General features: G+C 32.1%; 1 protein-coding gene and 1 pseudogene across 1 annotated transcript; both read left to right on the forward strand.

Moving 5' to 3' along the window:
- Window positions 1–3,364, forward strand: LOC133181684 (uncharacterized; annotated as a pseudogene).
- A 2,430-nt stretch (window positions 3,365–5,794) lies between these two features.
- LOC133183000 (DNA damage-regulated autophagy modulator protein 2-like) lies at window positions 5,795–11,638 on the forward strand. The gene is made up of 6 exons (XM_061317912.1): window positions 5,795–6,109; window positions 6,551–6,618; window positions 6,815–6,957; window positions 7,441–7,618; window positions 9,973–10,046; window positions 11,208–11,638. The coding sequence occupies exons 1-6, from the start codon at window positions 5,985–5,987 to the stop codon at window positions 11,394–11,396; spliced, it is 777 nt and encodes a 258-aa protein (XP_061173896.1). The 5' UTR covers window positions 5,795–5,984; the 3' UTR covers window positions 11,397–11,638.
- The last annotated feature ends 1,677 nt before the right edge of the window (window positions 11,639–13,315 follow it).

Here is a 13,315-nt window from a genome sequence, read left to right on the forward strand (position 1 = left end):
ATGTGTTTATTGAGAATAATCGATCCTGATGGAGTTGATCTAAGAGCAAGTCACTGCTTGACAAGAAGAATGTATCTAAGCAATGGACCAAATTATCTTGCACATGTTGATGGGTACGACAAGTTGAAGCCATTTGGCTTCGCTATACATGGTGCAATGTGTGGGTAAGTTAATGTGCATCAGTTTTTAGTGTTCATTTGAGTCATGTAAGATTACAAGAATTTATGAAGTTATAGAATTTATGATTGTTATATACTGTTGTAGCTACATATCAGAAAACAATATCAACTATTAATCTAAATGATCAAATTCCTATCCTTTCAGATTTTCAAGACGAATACTATGGCTTAAAGTTGCAAAAACAAACAATGACTCTTTTGTTGTAGCATCATATTTCTTGAAATACATGGAGGAAATAAATAGTTGAGTATATAATTTTTACAAATCAATGATAAATATATTCCTGAAACTGTAAATGCAGTTTAATTTTCACAAGTTAATTTTCTACTAAGTAACATTCTAAATACATTATTTTGTATTGATACAGAATAAATATACACATAAAATGCATTATTTTATAAAAAATATTTACTTGAACAAAGAAACCATATTTGTCTCAGTTCATGGTAGTATGAGTTTTCCAATACATAGGTGCTCCAAGGTGTGTGAGACTTGATACTGGAACTGAGAATATATACATTGAGGGCATTCAAAAATCCTTCCGTTGGTACGATAATGATGACATGTGTGGAGAAAAGAGTTTATCAAAGGAAGATCAATGTCTAACCAGGTATGAATATGAAGTTGTTTTTTAAATAACAATATGATTTAGTAACTTATGTTGTTTAAACAAATCAGATGAGTTTAATAACCTTCTAAAATCTGCACACCTAGGACTGAGTTCCAATTCCAGTTAACACTCCTGCAGTAGAAGTTAGAGTAATTTGCCCTTTGATTTGAAAATTGGGGGGGGGGGGGGGGGACTTGATCAAATCTGAATGGTCTACTACTCCAATCACAGTCAATTCAGTTAGTCCCAACTTAAGGACATACATAACGTAGTTTGAACTTTATTGTCTATTTCCCTGGAGTTGAAGAGTTACAATACTTAAAAGAACTGTGTGCTAAACTTTAATGTCCATATTTTCTGTTGTACACTTCTTCTTCAACAATTTTGGGTAAACAAAACATTTAGAATATATGTTTAGTTATTTTTGTATATTTTTCTTTGCATTATACAAGAATTTTCATCATTTGATATCTTTTTAAAACCCCTGGTAATGCATGCTAATTTTTTGTCTATGAACATCTGATGACACTATAATCTTAAATTAAGAATATCTTGAAAAATTATCAGTAGGTAAGGTATGTTGCGTATGTCCTTAATATAAGATCAAATAACTGAAGTAATTGAATACTTTAAAAATTTGTATGTGTAATCCTCATTTAAGTTTCTTTTCAAACTCTCTACTTTTCTGAACATTTTTCCTGAGGGAAAATAGATCAACTGATTATTTTCACTATTACTTTTCAAAGACCAAAATAATTCTTCATATTATTATCTTTCATAGGCGTCATTGTGTAATCTGATACCACAGATAATTTTAGAAATAATAAGTTTTGCAAACTTCATACTTTCATTATTTGCATCCGTTTCATTTAATAGAGTTCAAGGTGACACAGTTCTTTTTATAGTATTAGTTATACTACAGAGCCATCGGGGGGGGGGGGGGGGGGAGATGCAATTGCAACCCCTGAAAACACCAATATTTTGTTTAAAGTTTTGCTATTTATTTGTTTATTTCATATTTGAAAAAAATGACCCCCAGAATGCAACAGACTTGTATGCATTTTTATTATAAATTTTCTGACCCAGGGGAGGGATAACCCTCCCATACCCCTCTCCATACCCCTTTCTAGAAACCTGTTGTCAAATATTTGAAAATGAAGTCAGTTTAATGATTTAAAATATCTCTGCACATAATTTGATATACATATTATTGTTTCTGTATCATTATGAAATTAATATATGACTAATTTGTGTGATTGTTTTATGCCCCTATGATTAAAGATTCGGGGTCCTTATCCATATAGCTTTGGGTCTGTCTGTATTTTTATCTGCAAAGACTTTAATGCACCAACATTTTTTGACCTAATGACCTTGACCATAGGGTTCGACCTACTTATGAAAAAACTTTAATTTTGGACATAACTTCTGAATGGTTGATATTAGAGATTTCGTATTTCTCAAGTGTATTTCTTGTAAAAAAAAATCTGTCTTGGAGTTTACTGACCTACTTTTGTAAAACTTTGACCTTGGCCATAACTTTGAACGGTTGATCCCAGGGAAGTTGTGTATTCCTTGTGAATGTACCAACATTTGTACTCAATAACCTTGAAGTTTGACCTACTTTTGAAAAATCAGCCTTCAGTTCTTCAAAAACACATTTTGATTTAAGACAATTGAACGCTGGTGGAGAACACTGAGAGAGATGGGCATCTCCTTCTGGATAGACTTGTTCAAAGACATGGAAGACCAAGGGATGTTCTCATCAGCAAATAACGAGCACATGTAAGAAGAGAAATAAATTCTTTATTTATACTTTAAAAAATTAAGAATTTACGCATTTATAACCTATTATGATATTTCTGCATGTTACCTAAATCCTTATGACTAAGACTAAACCAACCATTTATAAGTGTTTTTCTAATTAAAGAAATATTAAGAAATATAAACATTTTTTTACAGGAAAAATTTCACCCTGATTTTTTTTTTCTTGTTTTCAAAATTGACCTTTAAAATTTACCAATTTAGAGAATGCCTTCGCTTCTGTTTTATGAAAATCATCCAACAAGAACTTGATCAAATAAAAACAGAATGGAATAACCATTACATCAGAGCACAAAGACGCTATGATGATGATGGAAATCTCCCAGGAAAACCAGAAATGATGTTTTTCCACCCTGAAATTTTTGGTATTTTTCCTAGCAAAGATTTGTCTAATCACTAACTTTAATTTGAATATTTTTCTGTGTTTACCTTTCTCCTTCGATACCTTGGTTGTTTTTCAGTACTCAAATTTAAAACAGTATCAACACACCATGACTTCATTTTTTTATGTACAGGTGCAGTAGATTATAAATTTCCAGTGGATATTCATGACGTGCTAGAGTTTCAAAGACTATTTCCTAGTCCAAGCTCGACAGGATGTTGGGAGGACTATGCAGCATACTTTGATCATTTGCTTTTGGAGGGTGGGAGAATTGTTCCAAACACCACTGAGAAGGCCATGGAGGCTTTGAAGTACTTGGTTGAAAAGTTGTAAAATCCAAATTAAGATTAGAGAATAAATCATCACCTGATGTTTCACTTGACTTTTTTTTCAATTTTCATGAAAAATATTGTACACTAATCATCAAAGTGTATGAATTAAAAGTCACAAACAGAAATTATTACTATGTTTATTGGGTCACCATACATGCCACATTCATTAGAACAACTATTAATGAAAATTGCAAAATGAGGATATAAGGAAAGCAAACTGCTCTGAGAAAAACTTTTTTGGCATACAGATGCAACAATCTAGAATTTAAAATTCAAAAGCATGCTTACTACCACAAATACACCAAATATCAATTAATATTCCCATACAAAAAAGTCTTTTTGTATTATCTTTCCCTGAAGAAATACTCCTCATATGATTATCAATGTCCTTTAGTATTATCTTTCCCTTAAGAAATACTCTTATTCGTTAATATGACTATCATTGCCATTATTGAGTTTAAAAATTAATTGAATGAAAACTTTCAAAACATAGATATAGCATTGAATACATAAAGTTATTTTCTTAAGCAAGATGGAACACCCCCCCCCCCCCCCCAAGTGATTGCCAACTACATTTTTCTGTGAAATTCCTCAGGGGGTTCTCCCCTAGATATTTCCAACAAAAGATCGCAGGTATGTGCACTTGGCAAACAGGCAGGGTCTTCCACAAATTTAATTTCAAGCTTTTTGTGAAATCCTAGTGGAGGGATTGTTTCAGCTCCAGTCCAAAACGCCAAGAGCATGTTTAGATTAATTTTAGATGTACCTTCTGAAAGAAAAGGAAAATAAAGAGATGAGTTAGAAATACATGTCAAGTAGTATAGAAGTTGCAAATTTTGACTAAGAAAAGCATTATTGCCTCTTAAGGTCAACTTGCATTTACGTGTACCTTACCAACTATTTTCCAGGATATTCCTAATTTAAAATTATAGAGTCTCATCAGGTGTTTTAAGACAAAAAAAAAACAGCATACATTACCAGGAGTTTTCAAAAGATGTAATATGATGAAAATCATTGTATTTTCTCAAAGAAAAAAATAACAAAAATATAGTGTTAGCTGGTATTTCCTCAACATTTGCTTCAGAGGAGGTAACGGCATTTACAGGCATCATTAAATTGTACAAAGGTTTTTCAATTATTGAACTCTTAATTAAATCAACAAGGGAATAAGAAAATAAAATTCCAACACTATGTTGTGTATGTCCTTAAGCTCATAAAAGTAATGTCAGCAAATATTCTGTATAATTGGCATTCTGGTGAATTAAAGAAATAAAATTAATACTTTGAACAAGAAACCTGAATTCTGTTTATTAATCATAATAAGATAATATACCTTCCTATAAAGATGCCATGTTTCTGAAGAAGTCTTCGTTTCATCGAACGACACCCAAGAATCTGTCCACTGAACATCATTTCTTCCTTTGAGTAGAATATATGTAAATCATATGAAATTTTTAACATTTGTATGAGTTAACTAAAAATAATGAGCTATCATCAAAATGTAGATGATACTGACGATTTTTCTAGATTTGATCAATCTATCAAAAAAGAAAGATGAAATAAAACACAAGCAATATAACCTGAATAGCCCTTATTGCCATATCCACATTGTATGATCTCCGTCTTCTCAAATTAAGTCTGGTCATGCGTCTTTTCAAATGTCTACAGCTTAATTATTTTAAAAAATAATGCATAAAATATATCTTAAAATGGGAGATTTTAACTTCAATCACTATTTCTTAAATAACAGATATATACATACAAGTAGAACACGCACATAAACAATCTTTGAATGAGACTATAAATTTAATGTATAGTAACTTTATTACTCTTAGAGAAAATATTAGCCTATACAGGTACTTATATTATCATAACTTATGACAATTAATAATACCTACCTTATTTTCACACCATAATTACTCCAAAGAAGGAATATGATTTCTTTATTATCTTTTCGTCAACAAACGCCATGTTGTGCAATGACTGCTGGGAATGTTATCCGGTTATAGAAAGTACTAGTCGATAGAGCGATGGTGCGATGACACGATGACGATAGTGCGATAAAGCAATAACGATGACACGATATAGCATCGCGTCATCACTATCGCGCCATCGCATCATCGCTATCGCACCATCGCATCATCGCTATCGTGCCATCGCGTCATCGCGCTATCGCTTCATCGTACCATCGCATCATCGTCATCGCATTGTCGTGCCATCGCATCATCGCCATCGCGCTATCGCACCATCGCTTCATCGTTATCGCACCATCGCTTCATCGTCATCGCATTATCGCGTCATCGCACTATCGACCCAAACCTCGATAGTGCGATGATGCGATAGTGAACTGCATGGCCCTATCCGGATTCCATAGGTCTATGATTTCTTCAGGTTTTTTTCATCGGGTTCAAAATGCTGATATGAGAGACAAGGTCTACTTTCATTTTTATCTCGTGATCGCAATTAGAGATTCATCCAACTGTCAACAACATTAAATGCATTTCCCAAAAGTAACACTTATCTGGATGCTATTCAGGCTATTGAAGTGAATGATTGCCGTTAGTTACAAACATGGGAAAGTTTTGAAGTCACAATTTACTGACAAACAGCGAATGTTACCAGTGTTGGGACAAGTCGGTTATCCCTGGAATATTTAGCCATGGTGTGTCAGGGGCTAGCATATCTTCCCTTGATTACAGTCATTGTGCCATGTGTAGCTTTCATTTCAGCGTATGTCTTTGCTGTTCTTCGAAAAGATGTTAATCCTTACTTTCCATATATAAGGTAGTGTTATTTCATATGTTCTACAACTCTTCGATCAGTTTATTTACAATTTATTTAAGGTCAGACGACACGTTCCTCGAAAATATATAATTTTTCCCAAGAATTTGTCATTGAAGTTTTGCTACTTAAAGAAGTGTCCTCACCAAAAATGGAGGTACCTTACCAGGCATTTGGGCGAGATACCAGATGGTGATATTTGTTATAAATATAATCCTTATGGGTATTCTTTTGAATTGCCAGTGTAACAGTTTTTGGTTGCTTATTTTTTAAAAACAATATTGAAAACAATTTAGAAATCACAAGAGAATGACAATTATGAATACTTTTTTATATAATTCCAAGGTATTCAAAACATATATTTAAGGAACGTGTCATATGACCTTAACTAGAATTTCCTGCCTTTTCTGTTCTTTTTTAAATTTCACGACTTCTTCATTTCAGTGACACAGGAACAAGAATTCCTGAAAGTTGTGTATTTGGTCAACTTTTAAATATATCATCTGCAATAGGTACAATCTCAGTTTATTCTTGATAGGTTTCAATTGGATCTTTAATAATAAACAATTTGCTGCAGTATTTACTCATTTGATGTAAAAAAAAAGTTTAAAGTTGATGCATGATATACATGTCTTAAATAGAAAACTTAAGTGAAAAGAAGCTGGATATGATGATTTAATACTCATTCCTTGAACTTTTCTTCTTTAGCCATCTGCACTATCTATGTACGTTACAAACTCATTCAAAGCATGATCCAACTTGGAGATGAATCCATTTTGCGCTACAATAAACATGCCCTAGTATGGGGAGCATTGGCCTCTTTAGGCCTTAGCTTGGTCGCAAATTTCCAGGTATGGATTAACCATTTTAGTAATTTTGATAAATATCTGGGCCTCTCCCTACTTACCTTTTTTTGTTGGTTTCAGTGTTTGAAAAAGAAGCATATAGGTGGGGTAAAAAATACCACATTATGAACTGATGATGTTTATTTTCAAAAGATAGATATTCTTAATTCTAAGTTCACTGCATAAAATACCAACTTCTATTCAACAATATCCATGCAACCTTTCTATACTCACAAATATTTCTCACCATGAACCATTTATTTCATTGTGCATTTATATTAATAGAATTTTTCAAAATCACAAAAATTAGTTTGCATGGATGTATTTCAAACTGATGAATTGCAAATAGAGTTGTTGCAAATAATAGTTAGAGTACAGTATAGATTTTTTGACTTTGCTTTACAATTTCCATAAAAAGAATATATTTTTCAGTAGCACAAAAAGCTATAAATAACACAGCTCAAGATTTTATTTTCTGTATTTTTTCAGGAAACATCAGTGGAGGTTGTTCATGTTATAGGAGCTACTCTTGTGCTAGGTTGTGGAGTGATTTATGAGTTTCTCCAAACATCAATATCATATAAAATGTATCCTGTCTGCAATGGTCGAAGAATCTGTAGAATTCGACTGGTGATTAGTGTGATCTCTCTCCTTGGTTTTATAATGAGTAAGACAACTTTTCTTTTGATACAGTATTGCTTGATTACAAACACCCCAGCTTAACTTGAACTGAAAAAATAACCCATAAGGCCATCTTTAAAAAAAAAAGTTTGTTAGCCCTCTCCTGACTGACTGACTAAAACAGCCCATCTCAAAACTTTTTTAAACCTTCAGGAAACAATTATTTTTTTTCTATTCATTCCGAAGTTTTGTCACCTATTAAAAACTATTTTAATTTCATATTTGCAAGTGTTTTTGAATAAAACCAAAATCAAAATCAAAAACCCATGCATTAAATTATATATCTTAGTGTAGTCTACTTGTGTGCCAAGTGATACTGAAATAAGACCGAAACTGTGGGAGGAGTAGCGTTTAAAAGGAATTTCACAGAAATTTCTATTTTTAGTAACCATGGCAACACCGTTTATCAAAATCAAAAACCGATGCGCTGTATTATGTATATAAGTTATATTGAAATCAGACCAAAACTGTGGGAGGAATAGTGTTTTGAAAACAGACAGACGGACAGACAGACGATGGACACCTAACTATCGCATAAGCTCTTCTGCTCTCTGACCAGTAGAGCTAATAATGAGGTATCATCTTTTGTTATAATGATATGCAAGCTTCCTCATGTCATGTGTATTGACCCCAGCATTTTTATGCCCATGGTGGAGTTTTAGCGGGAAATAATATCTTTATCTCTGTGATGTAGAAAGAAAACATGGTGGAGTTTTAGCGGGAAATAATATCTTTATCTCTGTGATGTAGAAAGAAAACATTCTTATTTCAAACAAGATGTGTAATTTACATATAAATGACTTTTAGTGTGGTCCATTTGCGAAAGGGGAAATTTTTGAGATGGACGTAAGCAACTTTGGTTCAGGGTCGTGGCACATCTGATTATCGTGACTTATCTTTGTGTCAACTATGTTGTTTCTTTTAATGTTTATAGGCAAAGGATAATGTTGCAGATAGAGAGAAAGGCAAACCAAAAACAGCATGCCCACAATCTTCTGGAGTAGATCTGTTTTTGACAGACACAAATGTCTCCAATTTGAACAATTTCCTCAGTTGTGTCTTTGGCCACCACTACGTAATTTTGATGGCATGATAATGACTCCTGAGAAATGACCTAAAAGGAAGGTTATATAAGGAAGGTCATGACCTTTGAGATTTGACCTTGAGTCAAGGTCATATCTTTAGGTTTTGGGCAACAAAAAACTACGGTTTGAATAGATTCCAATCAAGGTTTCAATAGTTACTACTAAGACACGATATTTTTTTTTACTGACAGATAGCTTTGCCAAGCCAAATCTGCCTCCTATTGGGGGAGGTATAATTTTAAGCATGTTTGTGGTCTTACGCTATGAAGGGATAATCGCCAATTTGATTTTCATTGCGTACCAACCATAAAATATTAAAATTGATATAAGTTGATAAAAAGATTATCAAATATTAAAAGATTATTAAAAATTTGCATTGCACATGCCCTAAAGGAGTACATGTAAATCCACCGAAAGAAGTACTAGTAATTAGAGGCAAAATGTAAAAATTACTAGTTCGGATAATATTACATACTCTGTTTCTATTGATAAGTAAGAACTTACTATGCATCTGGTTCTGCATAATGATATATCAGCACTTTACACAAAACCCAAAAAAAAAACTGAAAGGTAAAAGTACATCTCACCCTCATTACGACAGAATGGCTACAGAGAGAGAAATGTCCTCCAGCACGGATCGCTGTCGGCGAGATATATCTCATTTTCTGTTTCTGTGGGAATTTCCTTTTATCATTGCAGTTTACAACTGTTTGACAAGTCTACACAACAATTGACCAGAAAATGATTAAAATATACTTACAATGTAACAAATCTAGGCTACTAATACCCTTCATTTTTATGGAACAAAAGGGAAAACTAGAGATGTATACGACCTAATATTTGTTTGAATGATAAACCACATGTCAAATATCACGATGTTTAATTGGGTTTTCTTGGAAAAATGTGCGTAATTAAATGTTGTTGTTTTTTTTTTTTATGTTCAGCAGACCCTTGGAAGACAAATGTCACCTGCACAACGGAAAACTTTCCAATTTTATTTGATTTTTTTTTAAAGTTAACTTTAAAAACCAAAAGTGTTCTTTCATAATAATATTTTTTTCCTAGTTATATGTTTATTTTTTTATTTATTCATTAATTTTTTTTTTTTTTTAGAGTGTATATGATTGTGTTTTACCTGTTTGAAAAAATATTAAAATCATATAATTTTAAAGCATTTCCCTTGTGTATACTATATTATTTTATGTTCTTTAGAAGTATACTTATGTATAGGCATGCATTCAACTTCTCGTTTCAGGCGCAGTCTTTGGTATTATTTCCAGGTACCAAGGTCATCCCAAGGACAGACTTCACTGGAAACCCTCGGACGGTGTAAGTCCTGATTAGATTCAAATAGAATAAAATCCTGACAAATTTATTCAACATCCAAAGAAGGGAATGACATTATTTTGTTCCTTGAGATAAATTATTTAGCCTGCCGCAGCAGGATTAAAAGCTTATTGATCTTTCAATTATCAAGGTCATAGTATTGAACCAAAGTAGAACCGTTAGTCAAAATCAAAAACTGATAATTTTATATTTTGGTGTAGTTTACATACATACCAAGTTTTATGAAAAATTGGACCAAAACTGTAAGAGGAATGGAATTGAAAAAAACCCAGAATTTTCTTTTTTAGTACATGTAACATGACAACATCGTTCATAAAGATTTTTAAAAAAACACGAAAAGAAACGTAATCTAAGTGCAGTCTACTTGTTTACCAAGTTTTGTTGATACTGGAGACCTTTCATCGCGTTAGCATCCAGACAGTAGAGCTGACAAATGAATAAAAAGGGGAAGACAAAAAGAAAAGAAAATAGATTTTAAAAAATGAACAAGAACATTTAAACAATTAAAAGTACTTGGTACTGAATTGAGGTGATGTCTTTCGTTTATAATGTGATATCCATCACCAGATTGGCAGATGGAAAATCTTATTTCAGTGAGAAAAAATCGACTTACAACTAAATGTATATGAAGCAACAAGAAATTGAACCTTTATAGTTTTGTGTAACACACTAGTAAAATAAATAAATTTCTGACATTTTTTTTTAAATCCAGGATACAAAATATGGTACAAGTACATCGGATGTTTTTTGTACCCACTCCCTTTCCTAACTGCACTACCCAGTTATTTTCATTTACATATTTTTGAATTAAATTGTTAATTGGCCAACTGATATATAAAATGAAAAAAAAACAACAAACAAACATTGTTCAATATCACAAGTATGCTGCAGTGCAAGAAACATGATTCTAATTTTCGGTGTTTGATGTTAATGAAGTTCAACGTTGTAACTAGGGTTACTAAAAATAGATATTTCTAGAAATTCAGGAGACAAAATTCTTTAAATGTAAAACTAGAATAGAAGTGTTCCAAGTCAAGGTAAACTTTTCCAATATTCTAAGTATAAACCAGTTAAGATACAGTCTTAACAGAGACGTCCGAAAGTCGTTTGCATTAGTAATACATTGTACATGTCCTTTTCCAGGGATTTACAGCTCATATAATAAGCTCAGTATCTGAATGGATTACGGCCCTTGCCTTCCTCGGTTTCTTCATTACCTACGTCAAGGACTTCAGCAAAATGAAGCTGGATGTCGTGGCTCGGGTGCAGGTTCAACACCTGGACGAACCAGTTTATGACGATTTTAGCGAAGACTCTCGACTTATAACTTAAAAACTGAAAATGCCTAGAACGGCAGTATTTGATGAAAGGGTATTAAATTTGCATAAGCATATACAAAAGGATGTGAATCTATACATGTAGCTTGATTTTTGGCTAATATATTCCTGTTTACATGTAGATCTAAAAAAAAAAAAAAAAGAAGATTTATGCATAAATGTTGCTTTTTTATCATTTTTTTTTATTTTGTTGTGAATTTCATATTTTTAGGGAATCTCACTGTAACTCGTTTGATTATAACTCGTTTGATTGTGTATTCATTTTTTTAATGCGTATAGCAGTTAAATTCATGTATTTGATTTTTGTTAAATGCGTATAGCAGATAAATTCATGTATCTGATTTTTTTAAATGCATATAGCAGTTAAATTCATGTATCTGATTTTTTTTAATGCGTATAACAGTTTAATTCATGTGACTGATATATCCTGTGCATTTTTTTGTCACAATTATTTGTCATATTGTAATTTTGAATATACCGGATGGTAGTAATTTTTTTTAGTTGTCATATTGCAATTTTTGTATTTATTGTACCACGTGTACCCGGTAAATTCAAATCCTATTTATATGAATATGAGTACATGTATTATTAACTATTTTAATCATTTTAAAATTGATACAAAAATAAATACAAAAACTACAATATGACATATTGATGCAGTTGTTTCTTGTAACCAGTGGTATTTTCTTGCCTTTTGTCAGAACTGTAGCTACTGATAATATAGCTGATATAAAGTTGTTAATAATATTGTCATTTCTCTATCATATAATTTAGCAAACAAAGAAGGGACGCAACTTTTTAATTATACTTTGGGACAAATGTACGTGTAGCTCTGGTCAGGAATCTATTCTGTACGGCAACAAACACATAAATGTACAAGTGCTAGTTATTCAACGCATTGCATTAAAAACAACATTAGTACATGTATCAGCATATGAGTAATGTACATTTGTAAAGTTTTTTTTTTTTTTTTTGGGGGGGGGGGGGTTGAGAAATGGGTAATTAAGGGTTACACATGTATTGGTATTTAGATATTTTACTTTAAAGTGTAGAACGTGTTTATTTTAGTATCTTTAGTCCTGACTTTTTTGGGGGAGGGAGACACTATAAATGATTTCTTATTTGTTTCAGTCTGTATATGAGTTTTTTTGTTTTCATTTTGTGTATGGAAAAGTGAAAGTAAAATGGTTTTATCCCAATATATGTTCATTGTTGTGAATTTTTTATGCGATTTAATCTCAACATACACGAAAATGTAAGTGATTTTATAGGTTTTCTTAGTCATTACTGTATTTCAAAATTTAAAACGCAGGGCTTTCACATTACTTTTTGTTATTGGGGCTGTTAAAATTGGAGTAATCAGCGACCTTTCTGGGAATTTAGGAAAATCGTAACACATTAAAAGTCATCATATTTTGGGTTTCTGGTCTTGGTTATCAACTAAATTTCTAATTTCTGTTTTGCAATATACAGGATCAGAGTAGCAAGTTAAATTATACATCCAAATATAGTTTCTTTAATTTTTTTTTTGGGGGGGGGGGTGGATTGCAGGGGGGTATTTGGGAAAAATTTAAAAAAATCAGTTTGGAAAAAGGTACCTTTTAGAATTTGGAACAATCGAGAGACCTGTAAACATCATAGATGTTTTGATACTTCGCCTTTATACATGTAGTTGAATTTGGTATCTCGAATATAGAAATATCGATTACCATGAATGTGTCGGAAATGAAATTGAAGTCAAAACTATTTTTCCTTGTGTATTTCGATAGAGAATATAACATGGAATATTGCAAAAAAAAAAAAAAAAAAAAAAAAAAAAAAACCCAGATCTCATGAAAAAAGGAAAATAATTAAATGCAGTTAGGCGCCATTTTAAAAGCTCTAGCCTTATATGGAAGCAGGTCAATGTGTTAC

This window comes from Saccostrea echinata, unplaced genomic scaffold, assembly GCF_033153115.1.
Source record: "Saccostrea echinata isolate AGI-Se365-2 ecotype Australia unplaced genomic scaffold, CSIRO_AGI_Sech_v1 ptg000001l, whole genome shotgun sequence".
NCBI classification, from domain to species: Eukaryota; Metazoa; Mollusca; class Bivalvia; order Ostreida; family Ostreidae; genus Saccostrea; species Saccostrea echinata.

Bases quoted from the DNA above. Each gene is read 5' to 3' on its own strand.
- LOC133183000 (XM_061317912.1), top strand. From the start codon at position 5,985: ATGGTGTGTCAGGGGCTAGCATATCTTCCCTTGATTACAGTCATTGTG. The intron at 6,619-6,814 runs GTACAATCTCAG...TTTCTTCTTTAG, and splicing joins AAATATATCATCTGCAATAG to CCATCTGCACTATCTATGTA. The intron at 6,958-7,440 runs GTATGGATTAAC...GTATTTTTTCAG, and splicing joins GCTTGGTCGCAAATTTCCAG to GAAACATCAGTGGAGGTTGT.